We start from the raw sequence: 13589 nt of genomic DNA on the forward strand, positions 1-13589 counted from the left end.
AGAAAGGAATGAAAAGAATAAGAGTCAGAGGGAGAAATAACATCTAACCACCATTTACCACTACAATACTAAAGATAAGGGAAAAAACACGATTATCATTATATTTGTTTAATTTCTTCTCTTAATAATTGTCTCTAACCTCATTCATTTTATTTTATTTATTTAATCTTCACTTATATAGTGATCTATTTTTTTTATCTTTAGTTTTGCACAAATCGATTTAATTTATTTATTTATTTTATTTTTAGTTACACACTTATTCATTTTATTTGTAATTATATTATTTATGTTATTTCACTAACATCGATATTTTTATTATAATTTTATCATCTTTTTATTCAATAAAGTAATATGATAAAAACAATTTTAAAGTTAACTTCCTTTCTATATGCTAGTTTGTTGTTTCGACTCCCACAAGTAAATCCATGATTACCAATCAAGTTTGTCTAAATTGTTCTTTATTTATTAATAATAGAAAATTCCTTATAGATTTAATTTGTCTATCTTTGTCACAATTATATGTAATCTTAGGCATGGATTGGTTATTTTCCAATCAAGTCCTTCTGAAATATGTAGAGAAATCAGTAATATTTTCCAATACTGAGGATCTTTTGAAATTACCTGCCAAATTTTGTAAGTGAGCCTTTAAAGAATGAAATTAAATTATATTTGTTGTTGTTGTTGTTGTTGTCTTCTATGAAATTGAAAGAGGTAGTCAGTTCGAAAAATATAGAAGTTGTTCAATTTTTGTCCTGAAGTTTTTTCCTGATGATATTCTTGGTTTGTCACCTAATAGAGAAAATGAATTTTTCATAGATATGATGCCCGAAATTGGACCAATTTCTATATCACCATATAAAATGTCACCCTTTGAATTGAATTAGCAAAACTAAAGAAACAATTAGAAGAGTTACATGGAAAACAATTCATTCATCATAGTGTGTCACATTGGGGGCTCTTGTTTTGTTAATTAAGAAGAAATATGGAAGTTTTAGACTATGTAGATTATCACCAATTAAATAAATTCACCATTAAGAATAAATATCCTCCCTAGAATAGATGATTTTATGGATCAATTGAGAGGAATCCTTGTGTTTCCTAAGATAGATGTAAGGTCAAGATACCATCAAATTAGAGCAAAGGTAAAAGACATACAAAAAAAAGTAACATTTAGGACTAGGTATGGTCATTATGAATATCAAGTGATGTCTTTTGGTGTAACCAATGCTTATGCTGGGTTCTTGGATTATATGAACAAGATTTTTCGTCCATTTTTTATCATTTTATAGTTGTTTTTATATATGACATTCTCATTTATTCTAAAATAATTGAGGAGCACGAGGAACACCTTTAGACTATTGTTCAAATTTTGAGAGATATACAATTGTATGCTAAGCTTTCCAAATGAGAATTTTGGTTAGAGAAACTAAAATTCTTGGACATGTGATTTCCAAAGAAGGAGTATCAACAAGTCCAACCAAAGTAGAAGCAGTTCTATAGTGGGAACCACCAAAAATAGTAACTGAAATTCGTAGTTTTGTAGGTTTAACAGGATATTATAAAAGGTTCATTGAAGGATTTTCTATAATAGTTACTCCTTTAACTTAACTCGCCAAGAAAGGTCAAAGTTTCGAATGGACAAAAAAATGTGAAAATAGTTTTCAGGAACTCATTAAAAGATTAATTGTTTCCCCAATATTGGCATTACCTAATCTTACTAGGCACTTTGTGATTTAGAAGAGTAGTAGCATATGTTTCGAGAAAACTAAGAACACATGAGAGTAATTATCTAACTCATGATTTAGAACTAACTATTATTATTTTGGACTCAAAATATGGAGACATTATGTGTATGGTGGTATATTTGAGGTTTTTAGTAATCTAAGATACTTATTTGATAAAAAAGAATTTAAATATGAGACAAAGAAGATGAATGCAATTTTTTTTAAAGATTGTGATTTTAAATTACATTACCACCTAAAGAAGGCAAATGTAGTGGCAAATGTTTTATGGATATTGTCTGAACGTCACAATTTTGGTATAAATATTTACATTGACTAGATACGAGCGTAGATATAAGTAATACTCCTTTTTTAAAATCAGGTATAGGAACAAGTATGGGTATGTATGTATATATATATATTTGTCTTATTCTTGTCCTCATACTTGTTTGTATACTCGTCTTTATTTTAAATTGCTAAAGCATCACTAGTTTATTAAGTAACCTTAACAACTTATTTTTATTCTTTTATTTAATCTTTTGTTTTGTTTCATTTGGAATACTTTTTTTTATAATTACCTTATTCGTCCTTAAATTTAGGGTCAATATTCAATTTAGTATAGTGATTTTTTAAAAAATCAATTTGGTCTCTATGTTTTTAAAATGTATACAAATTTTGGTGCTAATGTGGCAGTTGAACCATTAAAATTGTATAAGAAATTAAGTGGCAACATACGCTTCCTAAATCAACTGAAGTCCTCTGCAACCCTTATGCGAGAAAACCCTGTCACAATCAGTTGATATTCAGATAAAACATACATGCAAGTGAAATGCGAAGAAGGACCTAAAAGCAAGTGGCATCAACGAGAGCAAATAGTGTGATGGAAAGCCAAGCGTTGAAGCCAAAAGGAATAGACTTTCCTCTCGAAGTCGCGAAACCCACGAGAAGAAATCCCGTCAGAATGAGACAAAAAGCGAAAACGAAGAACGGTCCACATTTCGGAAGCACTTCCTTCATCACCACCAAGGTCGTGCCTCAAAAGAAGAATGGTGAAACCAACACCGTCCATTCCCACAGTGCTTCTGCGAGACATGGAATCGACGATGACGATGAAAGTGGCTCCAATTTTGTCTTTTTCGTGTTCACGAGGCACTCCACGTCTTGTCCCGTTCCCACGCAATCCACGGTGTCTAGAGGAGGCATCGGAGAATCCGACAAGGCTATTTTGTTGGAGCATGGAACTCTAAATCGGACAAAAAGGTGGAGTAGCAGTTGAACGAGGAAAGGAAGAAGGGAGAATGTGAGAGTTCAAATGCCAAATTGGGAAGTGATGGAGTGGTGGCGGGCAGTGGTGGTGGCAACAACGAGGGTGGGGGAGGGAGAGGAACCACAACACCATTGTTGGAGTGAATGGGTGGTGTTTAGGTGATATTGAAGGGGTTCGATTCCTCTCCAGTTCCAATACCAATTTCAATGGTTCAACTGCCACGTCAACACCTGATCTTTACACGTCATATTTCTTAATCTCACCTCTCTGCCACATAAGCAACATTTGAGGTTGTAAGGTGGGACTTAACAGAAATTAGAAATGATCAATTTGTATACATTTTAAAAAATATAGGGACCAAATTGTTTTCTTTAAAAAAAAAATCACTATACTAAATTGAATATTGATCCTTAATATAAAACAAATAAGGTAATTATACATTTTTTTTTCTACACAATTTTTCATTATTTCTCTTAGATTGTTAGACTTAGTCGACATTCATCAAGTTCATTCCAATATGTAAGTTATTTTTCATCTCATCACAACATTAATTACACATTTTACTTTTGTTGTGCAATTTTATTCAAAATGATGTATTGCATTTCAGAAAATATAAATTTAATTTTATCAAATTAAATCAATTTTATTCATTTTGATATTTATATTTGTTGTTTATTTTGTCATGTGTGAATGTTTAACTATCAATTTTGAATTTTCAATCACGTAAATCCTGAATTTAACTTTTTCTTTTTATTAGTTTTGTTTCATTTAAAGAATTTTTTATTTCAGTACACAACTCTTCTTTCTCTCTCTCAATGATTTAACTTATTTCTTTGATATCCACAAAGTTCACTTAGCATAGATTTTCCTTACCATTTTATATTTCCTACACATTAGTTACATTTTATTATTTGGTTCTATATTATTTTGATTCGTATATTATTTTGATTCATTTCTACTACTACGCAATCTCACACACACAAAAATCACATGTTTAAAATTAACCAAATGAGTGTTTGAAATAACATAGGGATACCACAATTGCTAATTTATTTTTGGTAAAATGTAATTTTATAAAAAACATCTTAATCAAAAGAATGATGATTGTAAATTCTTTTATTTAGACCAAATCTTTGTTATTCTCGAGACAGATAACAATTAAAGAATCAAAATTGATATTTGTTATTATCAAAATATGACTTTCATTACCATAAGAACTAAAATTCATATTTATTATTTAAACTTCATTTGACCAAAGAGAAAAAAAATTTTTAACAATCCTTTGTTATTTTGAAGAACATTTAAAAGAAAATGCAAGTAAAATTGTGTAAATTATAAATGACGTAAAAGAAACTCGCAGAATTATTAGTTACATGAAAAACAAAATAGTTGAAAATGGTTCTAAAAGATTAAAATAAATAGTACTGAAAAATCAAGAAGAATAAAAAAGGAACAGAAATGTAGAATGAACACAACGAGTTTATAGTATTTGAGAATGCAGTAAAGTGATATGCTTTTTGAATAATTAAACAACAATAATAATGTAAAACTAAAGATAAACTTAACGAATTAAAATTGAAAAGAATAAAGAGATAACTATTTTTTTCATGAGTCATAACATAGGTATCATAGTTAAAATATTTATGAACTCTGATCAACGGTTACCAAGTTTAACATAACGTGTGAAAATCCTATATAATATCAACTGTTACAAACCATGAATTAGATTTGAATCCAGTTTTTTTTAAACTAAACCAATTTTTAGCCTTTGTACATGGTCCCTTTCATCGATTTTCTTATAAAAAATAGTCCAATCTCACTTCTTTCTATGCTTATTGTTTTCTGTTTTCATCAATAAAACTATTCCAAGAAAAATGGAAAATATATGGAAATCACAAAATTGCCTTAACTCAGGCAAGACATGTAATTTGTGAGCTATAATTTATAAATCACAATTTTCAAAGTAATATGTTTTAAACTCTTCTTGTTACAACAACAATGATGAAACCAACTGCGAAGTTGTTTTCAATTTTCTTAGATACAGTCCGATTTTTAAATTATGAGTATCCTAAGAAAAGAAAAGAAAAAATTATATCAAAATCCTAAAATTGCCTTAATTGACAAGCAAGACATGTACTTTATGTATTATAATTTATAAATCGCAAGTGTCAAAGTAATATATCAAAACTCTTCCTGTTACAACAACAATGAGGAAACAAACTGCAAAATTTACCTTAACAGTTGGACCTTGACCTGAAACAAAGGGCAAGAACATGCCATTGAAATACTCCATTCCCAAATGAGTCTTGTCATTTAACTAGCTTTCTTCCCCTGAAGCAGCCCGGTCAGATACTTCCTCAATCTCAGGGGTAGCTTTTACAGGATTGTCACTTACGATTAAGCTGTCAGAAGCACCAGCTTTTTGGACTTCTTCGCCATCATGTGCTTTTGGAGAACTAGTGGTGTTTGGGAAAGATATATGTTCATCCGATTGCTTTGGTTTGTTCAAGGCGTGACAGTGTGGGCAGTAATAGGTAATGAATGGGAAATCCTCCTTCCGAGAAAGACCTTCAGCAGATAAAAACACACTTTATAATTTAAAAATGAAAATTAGCTATTACTTTGTATTGCGTGTCAGTGCATGTGTATGAAAAAATCCTAGAACATTAAATGCAGTCAACTTACCATTGTGCATATGGCAATTACCACATATGAGTGCATAAGACTGCGTGGGATCCTCCCCCACAAGCAATGCTGCAATTCGAGCAATCCACCCTCCATCATTCATTGCTGAACTTTGAGGAAGATGTTCAACAACTACAAGCTCATTATGCTCAGGAGTTTGAGTTTGATTAATTTTCCCAGAACCAACTAATTGTTGATCAGAATAATTTGTTGTATTTGTCCCTGGACTAGTGGATCTAGAGTTCACTTGCTTGCGATTTCGAAGTCCGGTTGACTGTACAACTTCAACATCCTTGGTCTTCCCAGTTGGAGCACCAGAAGATTCATTCTCCACATACACATTCAAACCAGAATCTGAACCCAACTTAGATGCTAAAACAGTTGCAGCGGCTGCTTTTGCTGCTGGATCCGTGTCATATCTCTGTTGATCACAAGAGCTAAGTATAATACAGAATAATATTAAATTATTTGCAACAAATACATCAAGTTGACTTTTAATAATAAACTTGAAAGCACAGGAATATATACTAAAGAAACTAGGATTCTAGTCGTGTTTAATTGATCATTTCATATGCGATTCGTTTACTTCCCGAAGGAAAAACTTCTTAATGTTAACAAATAACATAATGGATAACATGATTCGTTTACTTCCCGAAGGAAAAACTTCTTAATGTTAACAAATAACATAATGGACGCGATCACATTTAATCTGTAAAAGTTTATCTATTTTTACAGATAATGGGATATGGCTTGATAGTAAAAAGAGGCTTAGCTCTTATACAGTCATTGTTACCCGGTTGAATGAGTAACAAGATAGCATGATGCTAACCTATTAGATGTTTGTTGTCAAGCAAAATATAATCTGTCAATACTTCCGGGAAAAAAATACCCTTCTTTGCACTAATGGAGTATATGATTCAATTGCCTTAATCCTAACTAAGAGTTATAGACATTAGTCATGAGTCATATTATTAACACCAAAAATATACTAGTTAGCTAACTGTATAATGAAAATAAACTAAGGGAATGAATAAATTTTTATTAAGACAAATGTAGAAATATATGAAAGTGAAAGAAAATTCTGCTGGTGAGAAAATACACAACGCAAAAAGAAAGATTCAACTGATAATCAGAAAGAATGAAAAATGGGCAATTATTGAAAGAGGGTGCAAAATATTTATTAATTATGTGTTACTTTTAGAAATAATTGTCCTACTTTTGCAATTTAGAGATTTGTCTTATCTTTCATAAGAGTTTATTTTGGGATTTTTTTGTCTAATTAGGCTTTTATTATGTTTGGGTCATAAAAAGCCTCAATTTCAGGCGCCATATTTCTTGAAGGCTCATCTGATATTGTGTAGCGGTAATGGCACGTTGGTTTCAGCAGCAGTTGGTCACGGTAGTGCAAGAAAGGAGGCCAAATTTTCTTATTTGGTGATATCAAGTGTGTGGCAATAGTTATAACTTGTAACAGATTCAAATTGTTTGACTGGATTTGACTACATTATTAGGTGTGATGTGTGAACACCAAGTAAAAAAATAGTATTTACTTACGCACTAAAGATCTACTTTTATGCACCAAATAAAGCATGAAAGAAAACAACCCCAGTATATTGTCTGATTTGAGTGACAAGCAACAAAGGTAATATTGAAACCAATGTACCAATAATAACTTTAAACAAGTACCTGAATGAGTTGTTGAGTAATGTAATAATTTGTCTTCTCTTTGAGCTCATCAATTTTTGCTTTCCTTTCAGCTCTAAGCCTATCAAGAATTTTCTGGTCCTTGCGATCGCCTATAAAATCACAATTTTCTATTTAAATTTAAACTAACATTATTTGCACTTGGCATATCAAACTCTAAAAACTAGCTTCAAGTCAAAAGCGCACTATTAAAATGGATTCTAATGTAACAAATTAAATCAGTGGGGTTATCAGTAGTAGCTATTACAACTTATGGATGATGGTACCAAATGTATAATGAATGTTGCTTCATGTTCAACTTTTTCGGCACAGAATTTCATTTCCGGTATTTGTACAAAGATTGCATATGATCTTGAGGACCTTCTACTTCTACTATGTAAAGATATGTTAAAATCAAGCATTTTTATGAGCATTTGCTGCAAGACTACACTGGAGCAGTTGCTTTTTATAAAAAACATTCATTTCTCAGAACACTTAAATAACACTTTTTTCACTCACTCTTAGAGGTTGTTAATTAAAGTGATGGAGTCAAAACCCTTCCAACTATAAACCATATATGGAGGACTAGAACAATTGATGAGCACAAATTTGAAAAAAAAATGGGAACGCTAAATTAAAGTTCTACTGGCCTAGAAGTCAACAGCAGATTCAGTAGAACAGATAAATAAATGGTTCTACAAAACAAAACAAAAAGAACTACATGCAAGAGAATGTGATATATATGAGTTTGGACACTTACACATCCTTGTGAAACTGACGAATGCTGAATATGTAGCAGTTGACAAGGCAGGTAAAAGAAACATTGGCAAAACTCGGATTGCCCGCATTTTCCAATTCATATCCATTGATCTTGTTGTCATAATAGCATAACCTACAGCAATGACCTGAAAGTTGAAAACCATTTTAATTTTAAGCAAAATCCATTTAATCATACACCCTAGGAAAGTTAAGAATACTGTCAGTGGAGAAATTTAAAATTTGAGGCAATTACCCACTGTCATTCTGTATAGAAGATAAAGCATTATCATACACCTCGGATCTATTTCATGTTCATTTCCTTTCAAATAATCTATGGCATAATCCAAACTACATCTACACTTATAGTCCAAAAATGGTTCTACTTCCTCATCCAAACCAAATCTAAACTAACTTCTAAAACACGTGATAAGCACCCAAGAATTTGGAGAACTGACTCTCAAAAGCTAGCTATTAGAGGCGAAGAGTCAAACACTTTACTACTATCTGTAAGTAGTCCTTTTGGAGACACCAACAACAAGCTCAAATACCAACTGATAAACACTAACAAATTTGGAGAACCCACTCTGAAAAGTTAGCTATTAAGGAAGGAGAACCAAGTACTGAAATACCACACGGAGAATCTCATCTTACTGGATGCAAAACTTAGGCATCCCATAATTAAGACCATTCCCAAATACAAATCACTTTTTTTAATCCCGATTCAGTCAAAATCATCCAATAGACCCATAGTCCACAAAAAAACTAAAACTAAAACACAAACAACCTTTGAACTCATCAAACAACTAAATTCACGACAAAAATCTTTAAAAAAAATTTAAGATAAAAATTGTTCTTTTCTTCAAAGAAAAGAAAAAACCCATGCTTAATCCCTTCAAATATCCAAGGTCTAAATTCTCCACTCTTTAAAAAACGCAATTGCAGCCTCTATTTTCAACAACGTCAAGGTCTTTGAAGTCTCCACAACATCAAGTTTTGAAGTCTCCACATCACAAGGGCAATTTCCCGCAGAATCAAGGTTTGTCTCCACAACACCAATGTCCGAAGCCTCCAAAACCGCATCGCAACGGCAATTGCGACCTCAATTTCTCACAACGTCAAGGTCACCAGAGACTCCACAACCACAATTCAAACCTCACATCCATCTATCTATTATTCGTACTCTCCCCACAGTGGCCAAGCAAGTTCAGAGCGAAACGAAAATTACCTCGAACAGAATGGAGAATAAAATAAGCTGGCGAGAGGTTCGCCTCCAAGAGCGAGATCTGTTGCTCATTCTGGCAACAACAGTATTTTCTTCTTTGGTGATACACTGAAGCCTCTTCTCGAAATCGTCTTTGTTGGAGCTGAATAAGGCATTCCACAATCGCGAAAAAAAGCCCTTCTTCTTCTGTTTCTTCGTGTTCTCCGCATTGTCCTCGGTACTCTCCTTGACAGCACTAGCTTCTTTGGCCTCACCTTTCTCGTCCCCCATCCCTCTCAGTGATTCGTCGGAAGAGAAGAAGATGGAAGAATGAGGTAGCAGAAGAAGAAGAGAAGAAAATGAAGATCTGGAAGGGTTCTAGAAGGTTCGACAGTTGAGATCTTGCGCGCGTAGGAGGGTGAGGATGTTGTTGTGAAGTGGGGGAGAGGAGGAAGAAGAAGTAAGAGCAGAGAGGGTTATTCAAATTTTTGGGGTTTTGGTTTTTAGATAATGTTGCTGGTGCACGCGATGCCACGCGCGTTGGAGTTCACGCTCCGCTAATGGTTTTATGACACTGCATCACGCTAGTGCTTTTTTAAATGAATTAAAAAAAAAGGTTGAAGAGATATGATGCATGGTGATGGAGAACGGTGTGAAGTAGTTGAAACTTCACTTTTTCACGATCACTGTTACTACTACCAGTCAACCGTTAATTACTTTGTTAGATATTATTATTATTATTATTATGGAAAGTTAAATAATATAGATTGAAAATATATAATTTTTTATGTTTTTTTTTTTCATTTTTAATTGTTACTACCTTTGGTTTCTGAATTTATGTAGTTCTTAAATTTTTAATTAATTATAAATTTTTAGATTTTTAATTAAGTATGTATATCATTAAAAAATATTAAATAATAATTAATTTTAGAATTAAAAAATAATTAATTATCATATTAATTAAGTTATATATTTTTATAAATTAAAAAACTATTACTATGTAAATTAGTTTTTATTGTTAACAAAAATTTACTTTTAAATTGATATAACCAATAAAAGAGTAAATTATCAAAAATAAACTATCAAAATACCGATAAACTAATACATCTTAGCAACGAAAATTAAAATTCAATTTAGTTCATTATTTTTTCATTCAACCATGAATCATATTCACTAAATAATATTTACTAATATCTCTTAGTAAATGTCTTTTAAATTAGTTAAAAAAAAACTTATTACATGGCAATGAGAATTATTTATTTATATATCCCAGTATTACAAACTTTTTTCTTAGAAAATAAATATTTTAAATAAACTTAGTGTATTTAAAGGGTTAGTATTAAATTAATAAAAAATATTAATATTATTAATATTTAATTGATAACTATGTATTAATAATTTATTTAAAGGGGCAATGGGTTATATAGAGAAATTTTCATTTTGTTTTAAGTATTTAAGAGAAGAAAAGAAAAACTTTTGTAATAAATGACTCCGAGATATGTGGGGGTGATGTCATGTGGCGAATTGAAATAGAAAGTAGTAACGGTGGATGTAGGAAAAACTCTTTAAGTTGACTTTGAATGAAATTTATATAAAATTAATTTTATTTATAAAAAAATTGTCTTGCTATCTAATATATTAAATGGTAGGGGACAAGTTTCATGTATAATTTAAGCAAAGTATTACACATACATTTTTTTATTTTCCTCTTTTAATAAAATATTAATATTTTTTAGTAGTTATGGTGATAGATTATACTTAAAAAATTTATTAAATAATAATTAATTTAAAAGATAAAAAATAATTATTTATTATACGGACTAAGTTTGATATTTTTATAAATTAAAAAACTATTGATATTTAAAGTAGTTTTTATTATTAATAAAAATCTATAAAGTAGTTTTTAAATTGGTATCTACCTTTAATTATCAAAATTTTTAATTACTAACTATTCTAGATTCTAAATTATTCTAAATCCAAGTTTTAAGACATTTAAATTCAACAACTTTGCTAGTTGACATATCAAATGAATGTGGAACCAATCTTTGTATTAATATTAATATTATTATTATTATTATCTTGTTGAATAAATATTAAAACCTTTTTTTAAATTCTTTTAAATTCACAACTTTTTGCCTTTCTTTTAGACATATATATCATGCATTCCTACTTTCCTTTATCTCTTCTCCAAATGTGTTCAATAGTTCTAAGATAAACTTAAAATAATGAAGTCACTATATTTTACACTCTTTTTTTGTAATTTTCTATCCATATTTTTTTGTAGTAGAACATGATAAACAATAATAAGAGTATTTTCTTGCTCTTGTCTTACATTCATAATTTTCTAGCATTACAAATAAAAAAGGAGATACTAAAGTATAAATAAATTTAAACTAATAAAACATTAGTACCTTACAATATGAGAATTATTTTCTATTACTTCCAAGTTTGTTTTTATGTCTATGTGTACAACTAAAAAAAATCATTAAATATAAACTAATTTTAGAAAAAAAAATAAGTAATTGATATATTAAACAAATTAAATACTATTTTATAGACTACAAAAATTATTGGTATCTAAATTAGTTTCTATTATTAATAAATAATTTCTAAGATTTTAACTATCAACTTTATAATATAAATAATTAGTAACTAAAACCTTGATAGTTAATTAGATTCCAATCTAGAAACTATTTATCAATAATAGAAACTAATTTAGATATCAATAATTTTGTTTAGTTTATAAAATATGATATAATTTAGTCAATATAACAACTAATTATTTTTTTCTTTAAAATTAATTTTTATTTAATGATTATCTTATAGTGCTATATAATCTTAAATTGAAAAAATACATCTTTCCCTTTTGTTTATATACTTTTTGATTAACTGTATACATAAAAAATGCATGCAAGACTTTAAAGAAAAGAATGGAATCCTAATAAATCGATTTTGTAAAAAAAAACTTTTTTTTTACCTGTTTATAAACTTAAGTTTTTTTTTTACTTGGGAAAAACCCGGAATCAAAATAAAAAAGTATTTTTTAACCTATAAATAAAATGAATCGAAAGTTAAGAATAATTTAATACTAATATTAAAATTTGGCAATTTTAAAATAGATATAACGTATAAAACTTACTCATACAAATATCGTTGTTGGTCTCTTTAATGTTTTCAACATTATAATGTAGTTCTTTGTTTAAATTAAATAAAAGTTGACTTTAAAATTATTTTGGATATGGAATAATAACATTGAGATCAAGAACAACTTTTTTTCTTCTAAAGTGTTATTAGTATAGCATAAGATTGTGAAGTTTTTTGCAAAAAAAAATTGATTCATTTTTAATTTTTAGATTTTTTATTTCAGCATTACAATATTTATTAGATAATAAAAGTTTATTTCAATAATTATTTTGAAGTTAAGATCCAGTATATATATAGAGAGAGAGATTAAATTTCTTAAACAAAAAATCTTCATTGAAATGTCTTATGGTAAAAAATATATATAAAGGAACACTTATTTTCATTGAAATGAGAAAAAAATTTATTGAAATACTCTATGTCATGTGTTTCTCTTTGGTGGAGAGAGAATAAATGATACTTTATTGTAAAGAGAAGATAAGTTATTTTATTGAGATTTTTTTTTTTGATATTTTACTAGAGAGAGTAAATAAACTATTCTTAGTAAGTAAGTTTGTGCATAGAGAAAACTTCAAACGATAAGAGTCATATTGAAAAGAAAATAAGGAATTTATGAAAATTTATTAAAAATTAGGAAAATGTAATGATGCAAGAACGTGAAAATAATGCACATGTCATTATGAAAGAAAATTGAATCATTGATTTTGTTTTGCCATCCATGGAAGAAACATTAGACTATTTTTTAATTGTTAAATGTCAATTGAATGAATAAACCTAAATCACTAGTCAACAACAACAAAAACTAGTATGAAAGTATATGAAACCATGACAAGAAAGGAAAAAGTGAAGGAGATAAGAAATACACAAGATTTAATTTTAATTGAATTTTGATATTAACTTTTTTATTTTATTTTTATTCTCAGTGTAAGAATTAAAATTGTTTATTTTCATTTTCATATTTTTGATAGTGGTTCTTGTTCACAATTAGCACACTAGTGCAAATAATTCTTTTTTATAATGAAATATTAGGTCGATTAAACAAGAATTGATATAAACAAAAATGTGATGACATTTTTGTAAATATTTGGAACATATTACATCAGTTAGATAAACAGTGTAACATGGCTTGCTC

The 13589-nt window shown here is 29.2% G+C and overlaps 1 protein-coding gene across 1 annotated transcript; it reads right to left on the reverse strand.

Annotated features, from left to right (window-relative positions):
- Positions 1-5105: 5105 nt before the first annotated feature.
- Positions 5106-9945, reverse strand: LOC137813392 (uncharacterized protein At2g24330-like). The gene is made up of 5 exons (XM_068615599.1): positions 9341-9945; positions 8117-8261; positions 7360-7469; positions 5674-6094; positions 5106-5556 (listed from the first exon to the last, which is right to left on the reverse strand). The coding sequence occupies exons 1-5, from the start codon at positions 9605-9607 to the stop codon at positions 5306-5308; spliced, it is 1194 nt and encodes a 397-aa protein (XP_068471700.1). The 5' UTR covers positions 9608-9945; the 3' UTR covers positions 5106-5305.
- Between the last annotated feature and the right edge of the window lie 3644 nt (positions 9946-13589).

This window comes from Phaseolus vulgaris, chromosome 1 (assembly GCF_000499845.2).
Source record: "Phaseolus vulgaris cultivar G19833 chromosome 1, P. vulgaris v2.0, whole genome shotgun sequence".
Taxonomy (NCBI): Eukaryota; Viridiplantae; Streptophyta; class Magnoliopsida; order Fabales; family Fabaceae; genus Phaseolus; species Phaseolus vulgaris.

What these genes read in the sequence shown, in the direction of transcription:
- LOC137813392 (XM_068615599.1), bottom strand. Translation starts at nt 9,607, where the DNA reads ATGGGGGACGAGAAAGGTGAGGCCAAAGAAGCTAGTGCTGTCAAGGAG. An exon ending in CGTCAGTTTCACAAGGATGT is followed by an intron (nt 7,470 to 8,116) that starts GTAAGTGTCCAA and finishes GTGATTTTATAG; the next exon opens with GCGATCGCAAGGACCAGAAA. An exon ending in TAATTGCCATATGCACAATG is followed by an intron (nt 5,557 to 5,673) that starts GTAAGTTGACTG and finishes TATCTGCTGAAG; the next exon opens with GTCTTTCTCGGAAGGAGGAT.